This window comes from Aristolochia californica, unplaced genomic scaffold (genome assembly GCF_029961685.1).
Source record: "Aristolochia californica isolate CCGP_79_NKW_82.1479 unplaced genomic scaffold, dmAriCali1.0.hap1 SCAF_1, whole genome shotgun sequence".
NCBI classification, from domain to species: Eukaryota; Viridiplantae; Streptophyta; class Magnoliopsida; order Piperales; family Aristolochiaceae; genus Aristolochia; species Aristolochia californica.
In genome coordinates this window covers 60,753,574-60,779,564 of record NW_027181770.1, presented here as the reverse complement: position 1 = coordinate 60,779,564, position 25,991 = coordinate 60,753,574, and the positions used below count along the sequence as shown (strand labels likewise).

The 25,991-nt window shown below is 36.7% G+C and overlaps 3 protein-coding genes and 1 pseudogene across 4 annotated transcripts; 2 read left to right on the top strand and 2 right to left on the bottom strand.

The window, feature by feature from the left end:
* Positions 1-368: 368 nt before the first annotated feature.
* On the top strand, positions 369-6,454 carry LOC137954331 (protein BONZAI 1-like). The gene is made up of 16 exons (XM_068801652.1): positions 369-779; positions 1,927-1,974; positions 2,295-2,443; positions 2,607-2,655; positions 3,162-3,218; positions 3,833-4,015; positions 4,097-4,231; positions 4,313-4,374; positions 4,452-4,554; positions 4,677-4,791; positions 4,874-4,950; positions 5,052-5,189; positions 5,291-5,455; positions 5,532-5,645; positions 5,774-5,864; positions 5,948-6,454. Exons 1-16 carry the CDS (start codon positions 621-623, stop codon positions 6,040-6,042), a joined length of 1,740 nt encoding a protein of 579 aa, XP_068657753.1. The 5' UTR covers positions 369-620; the 3' UTR covers positions 6,043-6,454.
* A 228-nt stretch (positions 6,455-6,682) lies between these two features.
* On the bottom strand, positions 6,683-13,742 carry LOC137954348 (N-alpha-acetyltransferase MAK3-like). Of its 2 annotated transcripts, XM_068801654.1 has the most exons (5): positions 13,394-13,742; positions 11,091-11,211; positions 7,744-7,799; positions 7,331-7,579; positions 6,683-7,160 (listed from the first exon to the last, which is right to left on the bottom strand). In XM_068801654.1, exons 1-4 carry the CDS (start codon positions 13,619-13,621, stop codon positions 7,337-7,339), a joined length of 648 nt encoding a protein of 215 aa, XP_068657755.1. In that variant the 5' UTR covers positions 13,622-13,742; the 3' UTR covers positions 6,683-7,160; positions 7,331-7,336. The 2 variants fall into 2 exon arrangements, with proteins under 2 accessions (XP_068657755.1, XP_068657754.1); XM_068801653.1 differs by having other exon boundaries at positions 6,683-7,579.
* LOC137959438 (uncharacterized) lies at positions 12,357-12,929 on the top strand (annotated as a pseudogene).
* A 9,298-nt stretch (positions 13,743-23,040) lies between the features above and the next one.
* Positions 23,041-25,068, bottom strand: LOC137944627 (ethylene-responsive transcription factor ERF113-like). Its single transcript, XM_068790359.1, has 2 exons — positions 24,624-25,068; positions 23,041-23,720 (listed from the first exon to the last, which is right to left on the bottom strand). The coding sequence occupies exons 1-2, from the start codon at positions 24,736-24,738 to the stop codon at positions 23,164-23,166; spliced, it is 672 nt and encodes a 223-aa protein (XP_068646460.1). The 5' UTR covers positions 24,739-25,068; the 3' UTR covers positions 23,041-23,163.
* Between the last annotated feature and the right edge of the window lie 923 nt (positions 25,069-25,991).

Here is a 25,991-nt window from a genome sequence, read left to right as displayed (position 1 = left end):
GTCCGTAGGAATTTTTTTTCTCATTATTGAAGGGGGAATGGATATTGCCTGTGTTTTGCGTTATCAGCCTTCATTCGAATGTACAATAAGAAGAAAAATTGGTTTTGAATTACTATGCGTTGACCCATTTGAGACTCTAATCAAATTATGGTATTCTGATCCACCGAATTAACTTGCAACTTGGTGGTGGTGGAGGGTCAGACTTAACCCTATTACAATGAGCGAGTCTCTCCCAACCCACCCTGAGTCCGCCCGAGTCTTGATCTGACTTGGGTGATTCGACTCTGAACAGAACTTCTATCCTTCCTCGAACCGGCTCAGGGGTAAAATTCGAAGAACGACACTCGTTCCGGTAAAAGCGCGTAGACTGATTGAAGACGCCATGCCTTTCCATTCCTATAAAACGAGGGAAGGGGGACCGTTTATGATTTGGAAGTTAAAAAGAGAACATCAAATGACTGCGAGCGAAAAATTATCAGTTTAAAGCCGGGAAGATACGAGATATCCCATTGATCTCTCTCTCACCCAATCTTCGGACGCGCTTTCGGTCTCTGATTTTCAGTATTAGTTCTTCTGTCGCTGTCGCTCGTTTTTGAATCTTGATTCTTGTGGAAAAAAAAATGGGGAATTGCTGCTCTGATGCTGTAGGGGGCAAGCATGCAGTAGGCGGCGGCCCGGCTGGTTTTAACAATGGCAGGGGCAGAGGCGCGGAAGCCAACGAGGCCGTCAACCAATTTCTCAGATCTCGCGGCTACTACGGACTCTTCTCGCAGATCGAGGTGATTTTTTTTCGCCGGCATTGGTTTTGTTTTTGGATCTTAATTGTGGTTGGAGGGGTTTAGTGTCGAGTGGGATTGGTGGAGAATGCGCGTGGGTGGATTTGATTGCCTGCTAGTTTCAGTGAGGTAGATTGCTGAATATGTTGTGAAATGGTTTTGGGGTTGGCATGGAGCTGTAGCGTTTGTTGTGATGCATTTCTTTGCTTCTTTACGTTTGTGATGCTTTCGTGGATTATCTTTACTCCTGTTCAGATGCTTATTGCCCAAGAAGTTCTGCTGTTCCATAGGTGTATGACTTTGTAGTCTATTGAAGTACGACCTTCACGCATTCTTGCATATCTTTGAACTCATGTTTGAGTCTGCTGGGATTGTATTTGTTTTTGCAGTCCCTCAAACTCTTTCTACTCATGTTTTCTGTTGATACGTGCTTAATAAAAAAATCAATCCGCCAAGTTTTCTAAACCTGCTGCTATTTGAAGCTGCGTTGTATAGTTTGTTGTCCTTTAATAACTGGTAAGAAGCAAGAAAATCTCCTTTTCCTCTTTTTTTTCTGATGAATAGAAAACCTTGTCTAGACAAAAGAAGGAAAGCTTGAAGGCCAGTTTTTTGAGGTGTTTTTGAACTGAATTGGTTTATAGGAGTAACCTTGAACAAGGTGATGGCTGGTTGTTAAACTGCAAAATTGAACTGTAATGAAAAGATGACAGCTTCCCAATGGTGTTTTCAGAATTGTTTTTAATCCAGTTTGCTTCATCACTGGATAATAGGGGCCTCTGAATTGTTTAAGTTGTTGTTCTCACTCATCTAGATTATTTCAGAATATTTTACCTCCATCTCAAAGTAATTTATGATGAACGGATTTTGTTCATAAATGTTATTGTAGAGCTTTTGAAGCATCGTCACTCATATCCTCTTGGTGGATATGATAGCCATGGATCAGAATCTTGATTATTCATTGCGAATATGGTTATTAACACATTTTAAAAATAATATGGACAAAACAATTTGACCTTTTTCATTTGAGTGTAGCCATGATAGATTTTTAGCTGATATCTTCTTTATTTGTAGCAAAAGTTATCATATAATGCTCTTTTCTCGTTTATTCTGCACAATTACTGACTTTATTTCATTGTCAACTTGAAAACAGTTGTCTCTATCTGCATCTAATTTGCGTAATCGTGATGAGGTCTCCAAGGTTCGTTGCTCGTTCTTTCTAAAGCATTGATGGTCATAATTATTTATTTGGGAGATTCTTAGGGCTTAGGGGAGCCCCAGTGTTTGTTCTTTCCTTTTTCCATGTTGGTTTATCTTCTTTGACTGGCACCTAATAATCCAATAAATTAATGCTGGTCATCATTTGCACTCACTGTATATTTATATGGCAAAGTGTAGCTTATAATGAAGATCTCTAAACATTGACAGAATAGAGACATGTCTTGTCTTCCTTGACAAAATGCTTATTTTTACATTCCTGTTTAGGTTTAGCCTGCTGAATAAGTTGTGTTCTGTGTGTAGAGTGATCCCATGGCAGTCGTTTATGCAAAGAGAAGAGATGGAACCCTTGAGGAGGTTGCCCGCACTGAAGTAGTTCTGAATTCCTTAAATCCTGTATGGATTACAAAACATAATATGATGTTCCACTTTGAGGTTGTGCAGCCTTTGGTGTAAGCTTCAACAGTTTTTCAGCCAACTGCTACTTTAGTTTCTTTGCTGGTTCTATTGATTGAAACAACTTAGTCCAATTTTTAGATTCTTTACCTTCTTGGTAAGCAGATAATCTCTTTGTTATTATTATCAAATGCCTTATCAGGAACAGTTTCATGACAGGTTCCAGGTGTATGAAGTTGATGTACAGTTTCACAATGTCCCAGTGAAGGTTAGAAATTATTTTCTTCCTTCCTTATTTGCTTCCATGAGAATCTGTAATGTAGTCAGCACTGAAGGTAATCATAGGCAAGTGAGAACCCAGATATACTGTTACTTCTAGTGTAGTGGAGAAAATTGCCTGTGGAAATGTAGAAAAGAGACATGAAACTGATCTGGGTAACCTGAAAGTTTCTCATAATCCTGACCGACACAAGTATTTCATGTAATTCAATGCCTTTCTTGTTGTTTGGTAGTGGAAAGCTTGGAAGTAATGCAGTTAGTGATTTATTTATTTATTTAGAACATGTGAACCATCAGCATCTTTTTCTCAAAATAATAAAAAAAAAATGGTTATCACACACACATTAGATCCTAAACCCTGGTGAGACTTGAATCTAAAGGCATCACACTTGGAACTACCTGAAGCTATTAAGCCAAAAGGCTCAATCCTTGAACCTTGTTTTGATTCTTTGATGTCTGTGGTACTCAACTTCAAAACTTGATTAAATTTTGCAGGCACTTAAGTTGGAAGAGCTGCAGTTTCTTGGTGAAGCTAGATGTGCTCTGTCTGAGGTTTGTCTTTGGGAACTTTCTTGAGATTGTTGAAGAAAATAAACATCCTTTCATTGGCTTAGGCCAAATTGTATCCTATATTGTACTCTATGACGTTGTAACTTCAGCTTGCTCGGTTTGATCAATCAAAGCTACTCACCTATTTTAAAAAAAAAAAAGTTTAGTCAGTCCATAGGAGGGTAATACGAATGCCAAGAAAAGCAGAATAATACCATTTCCAATAGAATATGCTAGGAAAAGTGAATGTCATGGTTCTACTTCTCATAATGTCATAACTTTCAGGAAAAAGCATGATGATGGTGTTTCTATGATCTGTAATGCTACTGAAGGTTGCCATTTCTGTAAATTTTCTGATGTATAGTGGCTCTTGATGGGTTTTAAATATCATATAGCTGCTACCTGTGTTCATTGGCTGGTGTTTTTTATGCTTTTTCTTTTTCTTTTAGTATTTAGTGGAGATACGAATGTGATAACTGGAAATCTAAATTAACTTGTTTGGTAACATGCAAAGTTTTCATGAGAAGCGAAGCAACTTTATGTTTGGGCTATTTGTCAAGTTATGCTGGTTGCAGTTTAGCTTGTGATGCTATTTGTTTATTTTTGTTCATATGCAGATACTCACTAAACCAACTAGGTCTTTGGTGCTACATCTTGAGCGTAAAGGAGAACAGGGACCTGGTCCTACAGATTTTGGAGAGCTTACTGTTCGTGCTGAAGAATGTTTTGGTTCAAAAACCTCCATAGAGATGGTATTTCGGTGTTCTGATCTTGAAAACAAGGACCTCTTTTCGAAAAGTGTAGGTATCAGCAAATATTTCATTTCCAAAGGCAGATGATTACTACAGTGTTGGACGAGTTTCTAACTTCTTCTCTTGCAGGACACTTTCTTGGTGATATCTAAAATAGTGGAAAGTGGGCCTCCCATTCCAATTTGCAAAACAGAAACGAAAAAGAATGATCTGAACCCAACATGGAAACCTGTGGTCATAAACATGCAACAGCTTGGAAACAAGGCAAACAAGAATTACCCTCAAATCCAAGTATATATTTTTTGGTTTTGCTATCACAATTTATTCATTTTTTATGACATGCAGGATAAATTATTAGTAATAGAGTGCTTCAACTTCAATACCAATGGCAAACATGATTTAATTGGGTAAGTCTACTTTCTGTTCTTGTCTCCATATTTCCTACACTGTAATAGGTTTTTCTGACAGATTTTGTATTTAACAGTAAGGTTCAACAATCATTGAGTAGCTTGGAAGATCTTCAAAAGAGTCAGAGTGGTGAGAATTTATTGATACCCACTGCTGTTGGACATAACTATGAAAACAAGGTAATTGTCACTTGGGCAATAAATGTTATTTATAGTAACTTTTCTTTTGCCTAAAAGATTTCTTGTGTTAGTGTCTTAGTGAAACCATATCTGGAGCATAAAAGGTTTGTTCTTCTCTGCAGGTAACTAAGGGTCAATTATTCGTGGAGCAATATTGTGAAAGTGAGCAGTCAACTTTCTTGGATTACATTGCTAGTGGATATGAACTGAAGTTGATGGTGGCTATTGACTTTACAGGTAGGCAAGCAGTCATAGTGTATATGTGGGTTTCTTTGTTTATGTTTGACCAAAACTGATTAGTGGACTTCTCTTTTGTCAGCTTCAAATGGAAACCCCAGGCTTCCAGATTCTCTGCACTATATTGACCCTTCTGGTCGACCAAATGCTTACCAGAGGGTAATGAATCTTAGCACCAACCTATATTGAAGGCAATATAATTCTTTTACTGAAGGTTTGTTGGTTCTTATGCAATGGTTTAATGTGGAATTGTGTCATAGGCAATATTAGACATGGGAGAAGTTTTGCAGTTCTATGATACAGACAAGCGGTTCCCTGCATGGGGTTTTGGTGCAAGGCCAATTGATGGTCCTGTGTCTCACTGCTTCAATTTGAATGGAAGCACGTACCAGGCTGAGGTGATCTTCAAAATTTTGGAGATGGTCATAAATCAAGAATGGTGTGAGTTTGTTATAAATGCTGAAATTGTTTGATGTTTTTCTTTTTCAAAAACTGCTAGGTTGAAGGAATCCAAGGGATACTGTCGGCTTATATGAGTGCTCTTCAGAATGTGTCATTAGCTGGGCCAACCCTTTTCGGGCATGTAATAAATACTGCATCACTGATGGCAAGTGAATCAGTCATCCAAAACCGTCAGAAGTATTTTATCCTGTTAATTATCACGGTAAAGCTGAGGTCATTTTATTACCTCTTCTGGTTCTTTCACAACTTGCCTTAAAACTCCATGAAATTCTACCCAGGATGGAGTGATTACTGATCTTCAAGAGACTAAGGATGCAATTGTAAAAGCAACAGATTTGCCCCTGTCAATTCTAATTGTCGGAGTTGGTGGGGCTGATTTTAAAGAAATGGAGGTATTGCCGCCTGCTTTCTCATAGTACCTGTACTGCTCGTTTCTTCTGTGGTTGTTTGATTTTCAAGCGTAAACTTATTAATTGTCCCTACACTAGGATTATATAATGTTTTCACCTTCCTCTGGCAGATCCTGGATGCTGATAAAGGTGAAAGACTTGAAAGCTCGACTGGTAGAATAGCTTCACGTGATATAGTGCAGTTTATGAAAGATGTCCAAAGTAATACATCCACGCCCTTCCTTTCCCTCTGTTTCTCTTTCTTCACATGAGCTCAGTTCGTTTTTATCTCTTTTACATTGCAGATGGAGAAATATCCGTGGTGCATTCTCTCCTAGCGGAGTTGCCAGGTCAGTTTATGAGCTACATGCGATCCAGGAACAGTTCACAACATAACTGATTATTTGATTGCAAATGTACATAGCTGTACAATCATTATTCAGTTTTGAGAGACGGGGGTTTATTACTAGTGCCCCCCTGCTTCAGTTTCACAAGGCCTCTCTTTTATAACCGCAGGCTGGTAAACAACAAGAAAAAAAAATAATAGGAAAAGAAGAAAGAAAATTGAGAGAGAAATGTTGTGGTACGAAACACCCGAGTGCTCACTAGGAAGTTTAGTAATGGCCCAAGGCAATGCCTTTGTTTTTTTCAGAAGATTTGTTATCAATTGAAATCAAAAGGTAGCATGTTTTACATTCTCCAGTAATGGTTTTGGAAAGAAATTGTTTCATCTTTTGATGCTTTTACGGTTTATGTGAGAAACACTGAATGCATGTGGGAAAGATTGTCATCCGGGTATTGCAACCTGACCGTATCATTCCTGGTAAAATCTGGGTCTGTTTGTTTTCCTGAGTCCAGAGGTTGCACTTGTTTTCTTTTATTCCCTTTCGAAGGGTTCAGTACTCTCAGAAGCACCCGACTAGTTTAGCCTTGCCTTGTTGGTTTTTTCAGAAAACTGGATCCGTTCAGTCAGTGACTCAAGCGCTGCAAGAAGAGCTGCTTTTCATTCCAAGCTCTGTTTCACTGAAGCGAAGGGGAACTTCATCACGGAATTGGTGCGACTAGAAGTTCTTCAACCCCATTCAAGCTAATAATAATTTTATATTATTCAATTATTGGATAAACCCTTCAGAATACACTAATATACAGAGTCAATATTCAAAACAGAAAACTCCGTTCATAGTTTCGTTCATAAAAACAAAAAGAAAGTAAAACAAACCATTACAAAATTGAGATGTACAGATGATAAAGCGAGGTACCTCGTAAATTCTTGCCATGAGTATGAACTGATTTAAGGATCCCACGATAGTCAAATCTAGAAAGAAGGAAGAGAGCTTCTAGTGCCTTCGTTACCAGAATGCTCCACCGTTTTTCTCTCAAACTGTATGTAGCAACAGTTATAAATAGTTTCCATCCAACTTTCCAGTATCTAGTTACCCCTGTTAACTGAGATGAACCTTTTGTTGCACCATAACAAGCAACCCCACCAACCAGGCAGGCTCGTCTCTTTTCTTTGTTCTGTCAGGTAGCCCCAAGTTGGTTCTGAGTTAATGAAACAGAAGGAACCTAACAAAAAATGTGAAATACTTCTCCTGCTGTAGGGTCTGCGCTATACTATAATGTATGCACTTGTTCAAGAGAGAGATTTTCAAAAATTGACAATTTTGTTAAACTGAAACAGGCTCAACCTGATACTAGAAGCCACAATTAGGCTGTGAACACCCTTCTTGTGGCTGGTAATCTTGATGGTAATGGCCATCGTTTTCATTTGAAGGTATGAGCATAGAGTTTTGGAGTGGCTGTGGAAACAATAGCTTAAGCCGAAATGCATCAACTCCATTCAAGTAGTAACGGAAGAGCCTTTTCGCCCTTATAAACCCAAGACGACCGTACAACGCGAGGGCCCCTTTGTTTGTCACCTCTGCTTCTAACGTTACCTTCACAACATACTAACGTTTAAGTTCCACCCAAAACTGTTTGAGAACTTGTTTAGTATGGCTTTCAAATTGTAAATTTATCATAATAAAGAGCTTAAACAAAAAGAAATTACTCAAAGGTTAATGAGATACAGTTGTTAAAGGCTTTAACACAGATAACATACCTCTTGGCATCCAGATTCCATCATCACCTGTATGGATCTTGTAACTAATTCTGTAGCTGCATGATAAAAAAGATAATGAAGAAGAAAAATCAGATACCATGCAAAAACTCAAATACTAGAAGGAAAAGATAATCAGTTCAGAAAAAAAGGATGATTTTGAAGGCACTCAGGAATGCCTTCTGTGGGCAGGTGCAAACGAAGATATGCCATATGTCTCGGCAATAAACAGTACTCTCACTGTAAATAAGAATATTTGTGGGCCAATTAGTGCTTAAGAGCTGTTCACTGCCTACTGATTTGAAGGGTTAACAGTCAGAATGTTTTTGCTAAGTGGAGAGTGAAGTAATTTTGATCTATTTTCAAGAAGGTGAAGAGCAACAATAGATATAATTACAGTGAATATATAGTTCTATGCATAAATATTTAGCTAGAGGATTTAAGCATATCGGAGAAGGAAAATCTCACAAATAAACTAGAAAAGACCCTATCACAAATAAGCCAATATCAATCTGGAAGAGTATACATTGGTGAGCTGTGGAGATGACCTTTTCTAGAAATGTCAGTCACTAATGTAATGATAATTCTAATAAAAATCTGCTACCAGAGTTGTTCTTTGAAAGCAATGAGAAAAGGTGCATTAAGAAGAATACCCAGCAATTAGGAAGACCCAACTACAAGGTGTTGATGGTTGATGCCCTCCTTATCAAGAGAATCTGATATTAAATTTGCTGAGTGCAGCAGATGTTTCTAAGCGACATTAAGGGAGGCCATCAGATCCTTAATATGAAAGAAAAGGCTATCAAATCTCCAAAGAGGCTCAGGAAGACCATGAACCAAAGCAACCACCCCTTTTGAATCACTTTCAACAATCAAAAGCTGGGAAAAGTGTTCCTAGTAGAGCTGGATACCTTTGAGGGCAGAGAACAGCCCCAACCCCCCTTCCTTTTCTTTTCTCTTTTTGTTTGTAGGGGGCTCTCTCTCTCCCTTTGCCTACTTGGTTTCTTATAATAAGTTCCTCGCCATTCCAATAAATAAATAAATAAAAGAAGAAGAATGCCCAGCAAGGCAGATACAACGAACAAAAAACAAAAGAAAAATGCTCCCAGTGAATTTAAAGTGAGCTCAAAACAGTATGTTGTGTCAGAAGGTGCCACTTCTAGGTAAAAAATCAAGTAGGTTGTTGGTACATCTTGGAAAATAGATCCCAAAAATAGTCAACATCCACAACCAAAATTGTTTTCAGAGCCTAGCTGCTGGCTGTTGAATCTCCTTCTGCCATGAGAGGTGAAACTCTTATTAAGGCTTGAAGGTCCTAGAAAATAGCCATCAAATGTACACCCAACTAACCACAATGAAGGAAGGGGGAAAACACAACCACGCAGATATTACCAGGAAAATCCTAACAACACAACTTCTACTAACTGCATTGGCAATGAAGGAGGAGACTAATCTGTAACAATGCAACATCCACTAGCCACATTGGCAATGAAGGAGGAGGTCAACCATCTCTACCTTCATTACCAAATTCTTCTGGCAAGTTTGGGCCACAATGCACCGCATACTCTTCTCGGCCAGCAAATTCCATGAAACCTTGCATCTTCCTAGCTTGTTTGTAAGGAGAAATTGAAAAGCAACCATAAACTCCTCAGAGTACAACACTCCCAATCTCAACTCTTGGAACCCCACTTCAGAGGGGTGTCTAAATTAAATTTTGAATTCTTAAGGCAACCTGGGGTAATCCAACTAGTGGAAGGGGCAATGTTAGAGACTGCTTGGTAATAGCATTGAAAACACTTCAGGTGAGGGGGGTTCCTTGACAGCATTTGTTGTTGGAACATCTCATCCCACTGAGCCCCCTCTCTTTCTGTGTATTCGTATATGCTCATTCTTCAGTTGTATCCCTCTCCCTTGGGAGCTTTCTTAATAGAATACTCTTTCTCATTGTTATTAAAAATAGTTTGAAGCACCTTCTCTTCAGCAGTTTGGTTTTCAACTTCCCTCGTTCATTGGGAGATCCAAAAGGCCTTCTGGATTCCCATTCTTGAGCGTTTTGAGCATAGGGTTGCCAATCGCAACGAAATCTCCTCTCTTTAGCCAGAGGACCCACTTTTGTCAAGTCCGCTTTTGCAGGCTTCCTATATTTTACCTCTCCTTCATTAGTTGCTTTGCATCTATAGTGGTTACATTGAAAGCCATCAAGAGAACATTCCTCTGGAGAGGCACCTCAAATGAGTTCAAATACCACTTAGTCAGATGGAAGAGGTGTACAAACCTAAAAGACTTGGTGGTCTTGGTATCAGGAGAGTCATAGCTTTGAGCTCAGCCACCTTTCCAAGTGGTTATGGAAGTTTGGCAATGAGAGGGACAACACGTGGAAGGATAGTTTAGACATATTTTGAACTCATGCATGGAGCAAAGGCTCCATCAGATTTTGGCTTGATTGTTAGAGTGAGAAAGACACACGTGTTTATGGTTCTCCTCACCATTTTCAGGAGTGTCATGGACACTCAAGTGTTTAGTTTAGAGCTTTCTTGTTATGGTTGACAATCAATGGTCTTGGGATCTAAACTTGAGGCATAATCTGATGGAAGACAGGCTTATTGAAGCAAAGCATCTCCTCTCACACTTCTTCATTTGCATCAGGAGAATGGTGGAGGATCTCATGGACTACAAGATAACCACTTTTGGATCATATAAATTCACCAAAAAGATCCAGTCTGAGAGACCAAATAAGAAGATTTTATACTGGGCAAGAATCAGAAGTTGACTCATGATTAGACATATTTTCTCACTTAGAAGTTGACTTGCTTATGTACAGTCTCTCACTTTGCTATAGTAGACTTTACTATGATTAGAGTTGAAACTAAAACACTCCTCTAGAACTGTTCTCAGGCACCTAAGTTAGATCATAAACCTTTTTAGTGAAACTATAAGTAAAGATCACAGGAATTAACACAGTATAAATTCCTAACCAGCTATTAAAACGCATTCCTTTAACAATGCATAGCTTCTGTCCTTTCGTGGGCTCTGACCTAGAAATTAAAAAATGGTAATGTTGCCATGCAATTGCCACGTGATGTAATCAATGCTAATTAATCATAATACTAAGATTAATGTTTAATTTACTTCTTTACTAAACAACTTTCCAACAATGAGTGTTCAGTGGGACCTCATAAGTGAGAAGTACAAGCTATTGCCTTCCGCAACCTGCCCTCTACAGGACAACTAAATTTCATTTCAATGCACAGAACTTCAATATAACCTTTTGTCATGAAAAACAAATATGCAAAGATTGCGAACCAAATCCCCAACATTAATAAGGGACAGCAAGATTAAGGAAGCCTTACCAATTCCCCTCCCTCTATAGGGTTTGATCACAACTAGCATCGCAATGTAGCCTCTATATGTGTTCCTATGCTCGCTCATTTTGCAAACCACGGTCCCTACACAATTACCTCGATGAAAAGCCTACATTACAAGCAGAAAAAAGAAAACAAAAAAAAATCCATAATGAGAAAAAAATTGTGTAAGAGTCATCACATTTTCAAAAAGAAAACGAACCAAATAAAATCAACAGGGCGAAATTTCGAATGTCATTGTTTACTCATTTTCAGCTTTTCCAAAAGCAAATTTAACACTAATTCAGGAAAATCAAAGTTTGCATCAGCTAAAAGGCAAAACTTCAAATTTGATGGAGATTTTCTGTTGAAGAGAAGATGTGGAAGGCTCTTATAGGATTCTCACAGTAAGAAGTCTCACAGGGCCAGAATTAATATGGTGGAGTTTTACAAGAGTCTCACAGAAGAGTCTTAGTTTAAAGGTGTTTTAGTTATGTTAGTCTTTTATTTGTGTTGAGTTATTTAATTATGCTAGGACTTATCTTTAAGTGTTAGAGTTTGGGTGTAATTGGGACAAAGGTAGTTTAATTGTAATTGGACTCTATTACTTTCCTCTATTATAAATAAAGGTTCATGTACTCAGATGATATCAAATCAATGAAGTTTTTCTCTTTTCTATAAAAAAAAAAAAAAAAACCTTTAATATGAGTACATGAACCTATTTATAATAGAGGGAAAAAATAGATTCCAATTACAATTAAACTACCCTTGTCCCAATTACACCCAAACTCTAAAACTTAAAGATGAGTCCTAGCAATAGCTGAACCAAATGTTCTTTTCCCCCATATCACATCGGATTACTGAGGAGTATCCTCTCCATTCTTCACACGGAGCTTCAAAATGAAAATGGACTGCTACAATCCCTCCCAGAAGCCGTAATAAGTGGGAAAGCTAAGCCATAGAAAGTTATTTAGCACCAAGAAGCTCTTGGATTGCTTTCTCAAGAAACTCCTGAGTAGCTACCCGCACGGATTGCTTATCAGAAGATGGTCACTTTCTCTTCTTTTGACTTCTAATATCATGGAAGTTACTCTTACCTTCTTCTACTCTACTTATAACATGCATATTTTGTCGATGCTCTGGTGTAAGATCAGGCAAAGAATGCTCAAGGGTGCTTTATTGATTCCTGAAATTGAACCTAGTAATTTGATTCTTCTCATGCTTCCATTTAATAGTCAAAGGTTGTCTTCTCTTCTCTCTATTCTCTGAGCAGTGATGGGGAGGAGTGACGGTGAAACCCAGATAATCCAGGAAGCAGTATCGGAATCTACTGCAAGAGTTCTCTCGAACTTGGAAGAACTGAAATCCCACTTATTTGACTTCCTAGCAGTAGCTGAACCAGATGTTCTTGCATAGATGATGCCACTACAGCGGGCTCATGCATTTCTCACACTGGCGAAGATGATCTCCGCTCTCTTCACCTTGAGATTAAGGTGTAGCGGAGTTCACCCAGATAACCATCCTGTAAAAAGAGAGCTGGAGAGATTGAACTTGTATCAGGAGAAACTTGGGTATTTTAAAGACTGGAATAAAGCACCCTTGGGACCTTCTACTACTCTCAATCGCCAAGCAGCCACTCGTTTCATTCAGCATTCTTTGTCTGATCTTACACCAGAGCAACGGCAAAGTATGCATGTTATAAGTAGAGCAGAGGAAGGTAAGAGTTGCTTCCATGATTTTAGAAGTCAAAAGAAGAGAAAGTGGCAATCTTCTGATAATCAGTCCGTGCGGGTAGCTGCTTAGGAGTTTCTTGAGAAAGCAAACCAAGAGCTTCTTGGTGCTAAATAACTTTCGACGAAGGGGCCCTTGAGGGATGATAAGCTCAGATGATGAGGATGATTCCATGGCTCAGCTTTCCCAGTTATTACGGCTTCTGGGAGGGATTGTAGCAGTCCATTTTCATTCTGAAGCTCCGTGTGAAGAATGGAGAGGATACCCCTAAGTAATCCGATGTGATTGGGGGAAAAGAACTCATTCTGATAGCAGCTTTGCCTTTTTGTGGATGAATGTAATAGTGTGTAGTAATATCCATCTCGCCCTTTACATTCTTTTGTTCTGTGAATTCTTCTTTCCTTAATCAACTGAGTGAAGGATTTCTCTTTCTACACCAACAGGCGTTGAGGGATGTGCACCGGAGAGGGCACAATAAGAATTTAAAAAAACAGGGAAGTTTCCAGCAATCCTTTATGAGAAACTAAGAAACAAAAAAGCCAAGCAATTAGAGAGATCGAGGGAAACAGAGAAAGCAGTACGAGGAAAGAGAGCTGCGGCCAGAGATAGACGAAGTATCGATAGGTGAAGATGGAATACGGTTCGCTGAGCTCCTCGTCGACGAGGCGCATTATAAGAGGGAGATGATGCTCGCCGCCGTAGATCTCGTACTCTATCTCGCTGCTCGAGAATTTCACATTCTCGCCCTCACTCGCGCTTGCACTCGTATGCGTAATCATGGTTCCCTCCGCCACCGCCTCTGAATTCATCGAATTACAGTTCTTCACCCGATAATCAGATTTCACTTCCCACGATTGCCGCAGCTCAATCTCGGCGACTCTCGGAGGTTGTCTACACGCTCCGACAAGGTACGGGCGAACAGGACCTTGGCCGGGTTTGACGCGGGTTGACCGGGAAAATGTTCCCGAAATGGAAGTGAAATATTCGTCAGCGTTGGGCTTGTTGGGGTTGATCTACTTTAGAGGTTTAGGTACAATTGGGCTGAGAAGAAGCCCATCTAGAGAGCAATAAGTCTAAAAAGAAGACTGGATCCGAATGACAAAACAATCGGCCCACAGGTTCAACAATGAAATATGACCTAAAATAGCTGTTTCCACTATGTCTGTGGCTATTTTAACCTTTCTATTTTTTTAAAAAAAATGTACTATTTTTTTAAGTTTATTCTTAATATTATTTTTTAAATATTATCTAAAAATATTTTTTAGTAAAATATAATAAGATATTTTTTGAAAAATATAAATGTTAGTACTATGATTGAAGAACCCAAATTTGATTCGATTTTAACCGGCGATAAAAAGCATATATGAATAATAATAGGACAAACCCGAGTTTGACCCTATACTAGTCTTAGACAAAAAAATTAGTCGAATTAACAGAAAAAAATATTTAAGAAAATAAAAAGATGATTTATATTTTTATAAAATATATTGTTTGATCAAGTATAAGCATATTAAAGTACAAGAAATATATGTCAAAGGTGGTTCCAGTCCACCTCTCTTATGTAAATGGCTTTCTGCATTTAAACGACTAGTCTTTTAGGTTGTATTGGCCAATCTTTTGATAATAAAATATTTAATCTTTGAATCTCATGTCTAACGTTGAGATGAAACATGATATCATACTACTTTTTATCTCACATATATTTCACCCTGTTTTTACATTCTCCGATAAGTGTGTTAAAATAGAGAATTTGCTTTAAACTCAAAATTCTCTATGAACTAAGAACATTCTACTAAATATGGCAAACTCTTCATATGGTGATATAAAAGCTAGTTCGGGATAATCGAAAGGAAGTTCTTGTTAAGCTTTATTTAAGTGTATTAAGAATTTTTTTAAAAATCAGAGACTTTTTATTTTTGAGAAATTTGCTTCAAAATTAATTACAAGTTTATCTTAAAACTTTCACAATCATATATTCTATATGGAATTTTAATTAAGAAATGAAAATATTAAAATGAAGTGCTTGTTCAATTTATTTCATTAAGCAAAATTTAGTATAATAGGCTACTAATCTCAAATTTATTCAATATTTTTTTTATATTGGCATTTATAGTTTCTTTAAATTATATTACATAGTAAATAATTCCTTAAGATTTTTTAAGATTATTATTATAGTAATCCAATTTTCTACTAAATTGCTTTTCCAATTGAAAATTGATAGTTTGACAAAAAAAATTAAAAATAGCAATTTTATGGTATAATATTCTTTCTCTTAAAAAATTTAGCATGAATTTGATTTTCATAAAGTGCATGTGTTTGAGAAAGAGAAAGGGAGAAATAGGAGAGAGGGAATAGAAAAGAGAGAGCTCATGAGGAAATAATGAGAAGAGGAGAGAAGAATGTGTATTGTGTGTATTCTTCTTCCTCCTCTGGACAATCTTATATCGATAAAAAAAAGTTTCCTAATTACAAAAAATAACTTTAATTTCCTAATCATCTAATTATACTCAAACATAAGTTTGCTAAATAAAATAATATGTAATAAAAAAGACTGAAATAAGAAACTTAAACAAGAGAATTTAAGCAAAATCACCCTTCACATGTTTATATATATATATAATAAAATAATAATTTTTTTATTTATTAATTTTATCACTATATTAAAATATAAATTTAAGACTGGTAATTAAAATATTGTTAAAGAAAGCATTTGATCAATTATTTTGGTTTAATTATCCCATTTTTATAATTAATTAAACTAAACATTTTTATTTTTTTAAAAATATATTATTAATTAATACTACGTAAAAAATACATCTTCTGTTATTTTTTACATTATTTTATTTATTTATTATAGTCACACGTAATTATTATATTATTTTATAATAAACTGTAATAATTAATTAATATAATATAGTATTTTATTAATTAGTATATTAATATATTTTAATACTACATTAAATCACTTATTAGTGTAGTAACCATGTTTATTTTGGGTAATTATCTGTTTAGGTATATGTTATATTTAAGTATATTATAAAAATTTACTCATTTATCATATTTTTTATTTTTAGGGCACTAACATTAGAATCTGTTTTCCATTGCACTTGAACTCGTCTACACACACACACACACACAAAGGAAAAATACATGATCTAGTTGTTGTTGCTAAACAAGAAAAGATACAATCTCGGAACTAAGAAGAAACACTCAAAAAATAATCAAATCAAAGGAAACAAAAACTTAGAATAAAACCTTTTTTTTTTATCAATCTCACAGATTAAACAAAGAGATAATGATAGAATAGTGTCTCATGAAAGGCATTCGAGGACCAAAATTTTCATCAAATGAAAAATCATCAATAGCCAAGATGATAATTCAATATGTGTTTCAAAATGAGAGTAGGGTATAAAATCTTGACTTAGGAGAAGAAACTAATGTTGATCTTAAAAACATCAGTTTATGCAAAAAAAATTAGAAGATGAAAGTAAAACTTTCTTACTAGATAAACTTGATCAACTCTCAATTGTTGAATGAGACTTGACTCAAAAAATAGGGACAAAAACTTAAAAAACAAAAATTAGGGATAGTCAAAATAATAATAACTTCTCAAAAATTCAAATTGGAGTGTTGGGAAAGAACTAAAAAAATCAAACTTATCTTTTCCACTTCTTCTTCTCCTCCTCATTCTTTTTTTTTCTTCTACTTCTTAATTTTCTCAAGATTGTGGCCGCTTTAATACCATATTGATTTGCATAAAGTAGGCATGTTTGAGTAAGGGAAAAATAAGAGAGAAGAGAGAAGAGACAAAGAGCTCGGGTGAACACAATTGAGTGGAGGAACTTAACTAGAGAATTTAAGCAAAATATTCTTCCTCCTCATAGTTCTTATAGGAGACTTCTTTCTGTTTTTTCTTCTTTGAATAATTTCAACTTGTGGTACATGTTTTGCATGAGATTCCTTGCCACTAGTTTCTTCAATAAAATAATTATAATTTTTTATTTCAAATATATAGTTAACAATTTGACTATAAACTTTCTATTAAACCTTCAATGTGTTCAACCTCGCAACAATAGAAAAAACATATTGTCTAGAGAATCTAAATAACCTTACATGATTCCTACTTGGGTCACTAATGAAGGTTGCACCAACAATAAGTGAAAGCATATTTGTGAATTTGAGAACAATAAGATATTTCTTAATTTAAAGGAGAAAATTGGATTCAACAAAATAAAGGGTTTTAAATGTATTTTAGTTATTTTGAAATTAAGATCTTTAAGTAAGGGCATCTTGCATGTGTTCCATTTAACACTTTTCATAAATTCATTAAATTTTGCCAAGAAATTAAGAACTAGTCCGATTTGAAAAAAGTTAAATATTTTATTATAAAAAATTTAAATTTTAAATTTGAAACCCTTAACAAACTCATTTTCATAGCGTATTATTTGTTGATAAGGGTGATGGGGTTCCAAATTTAAACATGCAAGAAGATGTTTCACAACTGAAATGTTAATATATATTTGCATATCTTCCCATTTTCATTGGTATGATCATACAATCTTGTGTCTCATTAAGCTGCCTAGGCATATATTCATCATCCTTTGTTTGATCATAATAAATGTAGTATGTATTACCAATAAGGTAGTTAATATGTTTTGATCAGCTTAATGGGTCATTTTGATCTCTTACGAAGATTGGAATTATGCTACTTTGGCTTTTTTTCTTTTTTATCTCAATATTTTTACATGAACAATTAATGATTTGATCTTCTTTAACCTCAACTTATTTCACAAAGATAGGTGTAATTATACAGCTTCACAATAATTTCTAAAGTGATGTAAACTCATGAATTTTTCACTTTGTTATTATTCCTTTTACAATTATAGCACCTTCCACTTCATCCTCCAACACATCATCTCCAAATACATTGTCTCCACAATTATTTCTAAAGTGATGTAAACTCATGAATTTTTCACTTTGTTCTTACCTTTTTTTTTATATATAATTATAGCACCTTCCACCCACACATCATCTCCAAATACATTGTCTCAAGTTGCGTAAAATCTAAGATGATTCATCTAAGACAAACCAATTCAACAAAGGTCTCAACCCAAACCTTCCATCTTGTCCTAAGATCCTAAGTAACTCATTTGGTAATGTAAATTAGCTGCCTAGATGTGAAACCATGACTCAAAGTATATTAAAAATTATCAAATTAGGTAACAAGGAAATTAATTTGAAAATGACTCTAATGGCAGGATCATGACTATAACGAATAAAGACAGTGGGCTCCAAAACACATCAATGACAATTGGAATGAACTTTTCTCTTGTTTTGTCGAATCTCTTTCATTTTTCCTAGCTTCAATCAAAATCAACCATTTTCAAAACTTTGGTACTTGATTTTGGAACCTTATTAGAGCGAATTTTTGCTAATAACTTGTTCGTGTGGCTATAAAACTTGACATGCTCCTAATCTTTTGAAAAACTATAAAAACTAAATCCTTTTAAAAATAATAAAAATATTTAAAAAAATAAATAAAAAGTGTTTACAATCAACTACTTAATTGTAGGATCAATGATGAACTTAAAAAACATGACGAAAATAGATATTGCAAGTGTCATTTAAGAGTCTATGCAACACATCACACTTTGTGCACATACTAAGACTATTTCTGTACATGGGTCCTACATAAATTGACAACACTAGCGCTCATATCATGCCTTATGATTGTCACAAAAGAGTCAAGGGAGTAATTACAACCTTTCTGGCATTATCATACCATGAAAGGGATAGAAACACAATCTTTTTTTATATTTATTTTAGTATTGAACCAACTCACACCACAACTTGAATAAGTCAAGTATTAGATTTAGGACAAGCTAATAGCAAGTATGATAAGTATGTATTAATGAAGATTTTTACAAAGATATAAATGACCCTTAAATAATAATTTTAATTTATTAAATATGATACACGATATCAATACAATAAGAGATAGTATTACCTCAAAGCAAACTCATGTTGGATCTTTCTTACATGGTGAGGTCAGATGAATTCACAAGATAAGGTATCGAAGTGGACACTCAAGTGGCAAAAATAAGAACTCGCCAAGTTCACTTCATCATAGAATAGTTTACATTCTTTGGTCACAAGTGGTTAACCCATTGACATCCATTCAAGTGGTTCACAGCTATTGTAAGCTAAGAAGATAAGGTAAATTCCTTCTACAATAAAATAAGAGATGAGAAGTACAAATCAGATTTCCACCATTGTTGTAAGCTTAGACTCGTACAATAAAAGTCATATAAATCCAAATAATTTAAAGTTGAGTTTGAAAAATATTTAAAAGTGTTAGAACCAACCTTAGTTGAATCATCGTTACGTATTAAAAAATTGATCCAACAAGTTTAAATTAATATAAAGCTTTGCATTAGTTATCCACTAATATGTGATGAATTTTCAAAGACTCGAACATTCAATAATATGAACTTTAGTTGATTTGAAACTATTAATTAAAATATTAAAGAATAGTTACAACATTAGATCCTTCCAGGGATAACCACAAGCCCATGCACTACTTGTGGGAGTATGGTTAAGTTAACAAAAATAAAATATTTCACTTGAACTCAGCATGAATACTCCACCAAAGTTCCCCTTTTCCTTTTGATGGTCACAAAAGAAAGATGCTTGAACCCTAGCTTCTCACTTTGAGATCCAAAGCTAAGTTGGATAAGGACCTCTTGCCACCTAAAGGACCAGACAATCGTCATGAAACCAAGTTGCATGTACAAAAATATATACAAATGCAATGAAGCCTCAAAAGAAGGGAGATTCGACTTTCAAGTTTAAATAATTTAAGTTTGGGATTGGTGTAGAGATTATAAAATTTAGAACTTTTTGAATGCCCCTTTTCTTCACTAATAATCATTCCTTGACATTACGACTCCCCTAATTGCGCACATATTTAGTATTAAAGTTGTCACATATGTTGATGTGTAATTAACATCCAAAAAGACGTTGATGGTTACAAAATTAGGTTGAAGTAATTTCGATAAATACACCTACTCACAGCTTCTTCAATGTTACACACAATGTTTTGATGGTTCAATAGATGAAGTTCATGGTACCAAACCATGGCTTGTGATTTGAACGTTCAAATATGAACTCCTTGATCTCAACATAGCAACCTGAATCATCAAAATTTATTTTTATATAAATAAGAGTAAAATATATTCAATGCAATACCACTTGAACGCCACCTTGGTTGATACGGCAGTCATTTCTCTTGGTATACCAAGTGCAAATAAACGGCCCAAGACAAATCCACGTGGCGGTAAAAAAATCAAAATCATCACCAATTTGAAAACTCCTAGGCGAGTAAACAAAAAAAGCCGAGCCGCAAAAATTGACGCGGAAGCCGAAAGCGGAGCGCATCACTGAGCCGCTATTTCATTCTCCTCCATCAGAAGAAGAAAAATGGTCGGGACGGAACCGCCAGAAGACAAAAAAACGTGTTAGGCGCGTTTCTTGTCAGCCCAAAAGCTCCAAGAAGTGGACCCCACTGCCAGTTTAATGAGTAGACCCCCCCCCCACGCTTGTCGGGTCCCACTTGGAGCAGCTTCCGTGGCACGCGATTCGCATGAGAAGAAGCCCCATGATGATGAAATGAAACTAATGAAAGCCTTTCGGTGGAAGCTTCCGCGGGTGTTTACATTTCTTTCAATAAAAAATAGTGTCGGCAAAAACTAAAATGACGGATTTGGGCTCCAATTTTATTTAATATTTGACGAGTATGTCCTTGGTAGGTGAAGGAAGCATGGCTCAGGGTCCGTATATTAATCTAATAATTTTTAATAAAAAAGTTGACGTTTCTGTCCCGTATATGATACACATTGATCGTCGTCTACTAAAATCTTAAAGGTTTTTTTTTTTTGAAGGGCATAAAAGAGAAAAATTAGGCCTCCCATTTAATTTTTACAGATTTAATTAAAAGAGAAAAATTAGGCGTCCAAGCGTGGCAGGGTTCGCCTTGGAAAGATAAATCCAAAGCAAACATAAAAAGCACCATAATTCATAATTATGAAACACGCTAAGGTTACTCAAACCTTTGATTATTGGGCCCACCAAGGTCATTTTTATGAAAACCTAGTACACTAGAACAGGTGCATGAACCCGTTCGTGCAACAACTTCTTACTCCATGGGACTGTGGTACGGTGCGTGCCTATGGCCCCCATTGGGGCCATGCACGGTGATATAAAACGCCTTTTGTCCATAAGCGATGAGCTACGTGTCAATCTCTTGTGTTAGTTTTGGATTAATTTTTTTTAATTGTTTTGAATTAGGGTCTATCTATTATTTTTTAAAAAGTTGAACCAAAATAACCGGAACCACCTAGCTTTGACACCCACTGTTCACATTCGTTTAACGCGGAATGTAATACCCAACTTTGATACCATGTAAATATGCTGGCCAATACAACCTAAAAGACTAGTCGATTAAGTGCGGAAAGCTAATGTTCACAAAAGTGAACGAAACCACTCTGATATAAATACTAATTTATAAAATTATTCATAACATAAATACAAAAATTATATATATATTTTTAAAAAAAACATAAATAATTATATAAATATTAAATATAATATAAAGATTACAATACCCTATATATTGGATCCCTTTCTTACCAATAATATTATATTACAGTAAGCACGAAAAAACATGTGTCATTTAGACTTTATTGCCTCCGTGGGCAACTAAGCCTAGGGTGCGACAACTATTAAGGTCGTCCATGTGGGCCACATGGGACCTACTCGAATAGACGGATGAGCTTCAAGGCTTTACGTGGTCCATGATGAAATCTTAAGACTGAGAGTGAGAGGTGGCGTTTGTCGTATTAAAAAAAATATTGTATTTAAATTACTATAATTATATTTTTTTAGAAGAAAATAGTCGATTTCTCCGGTCCCCCGCTTCTGAGCAGAAGCGCGTGCAGGCCTGTGTGTGACACGCCGCCCGTGACCGAGCCATGCATGAAGAAGAAGCACGAAATTCAATTTCAGACAAATCAATATCGAATTTCACGAAAGAGAAAAAGCAATCAGAGCAGACGTGTTCAAGTTGGCAACTTGAATTCTGCTCGATCCCGTCACCACAAATTGACTGTTATCGGTAGGTTCTGATGCAAAAGTTTGAAAAGAAAAAAGAAAAGAAAAAGCTCAAAAGATTAGCTTCAGATCATCGATGCAGAAGCTCGACGGCCTCTGAATCGAACAGTGATACGTATGTACGATCCGAACAGGCGTGTGATTACTGTTTGCACTTTGCAGACTAGTGCAGAGGCTTTCTTTATTCCCTCGATCGTTTCGGAGAGGAGAAACCAGAGAAACTGAAATCACGGCCTCGGTCTTTCTTCAGTCTCCGCTTCCCCCTGCACTGATCGCTACCGATCTTTTTCACAGCCGACTTCCATGACCCTTTGAAAAAAAGCCTCTTTGGGTCAGTCTCAGGATTCGAAATGAGAACACTCGTATCTTCATAACCACCCATGATCTCTTCTCTCTGCGGTGGCCTTTTTATAGAACTACTGAGGAGCTCCAATGGTGTTGGGCTCTAACACACTTTATATTGAGGAACAATGGTCTCTATATATAAATCACCATTGATGTTGCACTAGAGTAGATCAATTTTCTGTAAGATAAGATAAATTTTCAACGGTTTTCCACTGTTTTTCTCTCTGATAGAAGTGATGCATGAAGCATAAAATCTAGTACTACTACATTACAGAGAGAGAGAGAGAGAGGGATAGAGAGGGCGAGAACGACGATAAAAAAGATACTGAGGCAATTCGACAAACAGGTTTCTCACCATTAACGTGGAATATGGGTTTTCAGGCACTGCTGCCATGTTTTTTGCAGTAATTTGTCATGCGTTTGGTTTTTTTTTTTTAGCAGAAGCGGCAGCAGCAGCAACGATATAAGATAATCAAGAAGAAGATAAACATTTAAATGTCGGAAGAGCAGTTGCAGTAATCAGATCCGAAGTGTTTCTATATTTGCAGTTGCTTCTACTGTTATGCATGATTTTAAGATGAGAAAATGATGTTTATGCATAACCAAACAGATCGATACTAGATCCGTAATTCATTGAGAAAGGAGAAATCCTTGCAATACATGTAATCTTATCTAGCTCCTCGGTCAAATTGAACTCAATTTGTGCATTCGAGAAGATATTCTTCATTAGAAGATGATGACGAAATGACAAAAGGAAAAAAAACACAGGAAAACATGTTTAAGCTCTTATAACATTCGTGAACATGGAAGCTGGACATCCTGGTTTCAAAGTCGGAAGTCAATAATCTCTAGAATAGTTGCTACCTGTGTCCTTCCCATGTTCTGACGGCTCCGAGCTAGAAGAAGAGCTCCCATACTGCGAAGAGAACCTCATCAACTCTTGCTGAGTGACCGTCGACGAAGACGACGACGATGAAGAAGACGGAAAATGCATGTCTGGATTGTACAGCCCAGACGCCACATTTGGCAAATCTTCGTCTCTACTGCATAGAATCTGTGCGTACTGCAGGATATCCGGGTGTAAGCTCTGGGAAGGACGTGGCGGTTGGTAAGGAGGAAGGAACTGAGAGGCGGAACCGCCACGGTGGCCGGCAGCGGTTTGAGCCATGAAGTAACCGAGCTCCGTTCGTCCTTGAACTCTCTCGGGAAAATTCAGCTTTGCTTTGGTGCCTTTGAACCTGAGAGCAGCTTCATCGTAGGCCGCAGCTGCACCTTCTGCAGTGTCGAAAGTGCCCAACCAGACCCTCGCAGCTTTGTTCGGGTCTCTGATCTCCGCCGCCCATTTCCCCCATGGCCGCTGCCTGACGCCCCTATAGTGCCTTCTCCTCGGAGGACCTTGAACAACACACTAATCTCCATTATTAATGAATCTCAGTTGTTCTGATAAGAATAAATTTCAAATCAACCACGCATCAACTAATCAAAGTGCGATAATGGAGAAGATGGAAGGAAGGAGACGGAAGCAAGCTTGACTGGTCGGAAGTGGGGACCGAGCCAGTGTGAACATACCCAAAAGAAGCTCGTGTTGACACAGAAAAGTGAGAAAGAAAGGCAAACCATTGCAAGAAAAACTAATCCAAAGAGAGAATGTTTATCAAGTTTGTATCTGTTTTTGGTGAAGGACATTTATCATGTTTTTCATCTGTTTTTGGTAAAGGACATTTCGATCATTCATTCTCTCTCTCTCTCAAAGTATTAAGTTGAAATCATGGAAATCTCACTCCTGCGAGTTGGGTTTTACGGATGGAGGACGAAGCGACGTCTGAAAAGAATCTTTGAAGGTCAGAACTCAGAAAGCAGAGTCAAGAACCAATTGTGAAAGTAAGCTGAGAAGCCGCAGCAGCAGAAGCAACAGCAACAGCAACAGTTATCCGTATCTATAGCAGTTTGCCAAGTGTTAGAAATGGAAAAGGAGGAGACAGACGAGTAGAGAAGGCAGGAACCCAGATAAGAAAGATGTCATTCATCACTCATCAGTCTTTACCTCGTATGAGAATGAGAAGATGCTTAAAAGAAGAGAAATTACTGTCAGATATCAATTGAAAACCCTAACCAGAAAATCCGTAAGATCGATTGACTGTCAATGGAGTTAGGCGAGTTGGTGAGTGGGTAGCTGCCTGATTAGTTCCATTGTTCTTGGGTAATAAGACAGACGAAGATCAGGAGAACAACAAAGACACCGATGGATAAGCATTAATTAGCATCGAAGTGGGATATAATTACGTCCCTGACCCTTACCTGGTTCTTGAGTAGCCTGCACCAGTCCTGCACCTGAATCTGGTGCAGCTGAGATGGGAGGAGACGGATCCACATTTGGGGAGGTATTGATTACGTGAGCGAGGGCTGAAACCATTGCAGATATGTCTTGCTCGGCTCTTGGGGAGGTGAAGTTGGGGTAGCGTTCATGGCTTCCGGGCTGCTGCAGCTCTTCCTTCTCCTCCGGTGGTATATCAGGAGGAAGAGGTCTCTTCCCATGCCTTCGATCCACCTTTCTGAGATATTATTCGAGGTTGATTGGGTATTTCAGGGCATGCCCGAGGTGGCTTCGCTCAAAGTTGCAGATCTTCCACAGATCATGTCAGAGTAAGGTAGAAGAAGAAGAAGATGATAAAGTGATAGAGGAAGAGATCTCTGATCTGAAGCGAGAAGAAAAATAGAGAAGCAAGTGAAAAGAAGAAGAAAGGAGGAAACTGATTGGGATTTTAATGGCGTCGGTTCGGAACCGATTGTTGAGGTTTTATCGCTTTGTGTTGAAGTTCTAGAGAGAAGAGAGAGAAGGCAGGCACATGGACTGTTTGAACCCGATACCATCTCTGTATCGGGTGATACGTAGAGTTCTTTGACCTTTTGGACAAACCTAGGGTTTGTTAACCGTATTATCTATAGTATCAGGTACTTAAAAAAAATAATTTTAGTGTAATATAAACTATCACAAAAGATTATATACTATGTATACATGTCAGGTGACATCTTTTATCTAATTATTCCTTCTACCGGCTTATCTATACGAAAGAAAATCTCGACTTAATGTAAGATTTACCCATTTACCCGTATATTTTGTTTATTAAATAGATTAGATATGAGCAAAAATTAGTTCATACACATTGTAATATCACTTGATTACTTGAATCAAAGGGGGACAACATTGTAATCTTTAACCCCGACATTTGACATGTAACCAAGAATGATCCTCTTTGAGGCTCAAAAACTAAAGAATAACAATTCAATGTAGTATAACCTTATATATGATATTGAAGTAAGAGATGTATTTATCAACTTACGAAGAGTTCTTTGACGAGTTTCGACATCAACTTCTCACATGAAGTATGTACAGTGACAATGTTACCCTAATTGTTAAAAATGTAATTTTTGGAGTTGCATTCATTTGTGTTTGGGGCAATAAAATTATGAGGGAAAGAAAAACCCTTTTTTATCCCTATAAAAATATAATTTTATATAAATAATTATTTCTAAAAATAAGCTTGGATGTATCTACATTTCAGCATCATCTTTGGTCCAATAGTAAACTGTTGACTATCCTTCCTCTCAAAGAAGGTAAGGGATAATAATGCAACCCCTTTGAGTTTCTTTATGACTTGTGCCTCT

Excerpts from the sequence above, each read along its gene's own strand:
- LOC137954331 (XM_068801652.1), top strand. The coding sequence starts at position 621 with ATGGGGAATTGCTGCTCTGATGCTGTAGGGGGCAAGCATGCAGTAGGC. Across the intron at positions 780-1,926 it reads GACTCTTCTCGCAGATCGAG|TTGTCTCTATCTGCATCTAA; the intron begins GTGATTTTTTTT and ends ACTTGAAAACAG. Across the intron at positions 4,792-4,873 it reads GGTGGCTATTGACTTTACAG|CTTCAAATGGAAACCCCAGG; the intron begins GTAGGCAAGCAG and ends CTCTTTTGTCAG.
- LOC137954348 (XM_068801653.1), bottom strand. The coding sequence starts at position 13,621 with ATGAATTCAGAGGCGGTGGCGGAGGGAACCATGATTACGCATACGAGT. Across the intron at positions 11,212-13,393 it reads GGCCGCAGCTCTCTTTCCTC|GCTTTTCATCGAGGTAATTG; the intron begins GTACTGCTTTCT and ends CTTGTAATGTAG. Across the intron at positions 7,580-7,743 it reads TGGAATCTGGATGCCAAGAG|GTAACGTTAGAAGCAGAGGT; the intron begins GTATGTTATCTG and ends TATGTTGTGAAG.
- LOC137944627 (XM_068790359.1), bottom strand. The coding sequence starts at position 24,738 with ATGGTTTCAGCCCTCGCTCACGTAATCAATACCTCCCCAAATGTGGAT. Across the intron at positions 23,721-24,623 it reads GCAGGCTACTCAAGAACCAG|GTCCTCCGAGGAGAAGGCAC; the intron begins GTAAGGGTCAGG and ends GTGTTGTTCAAG.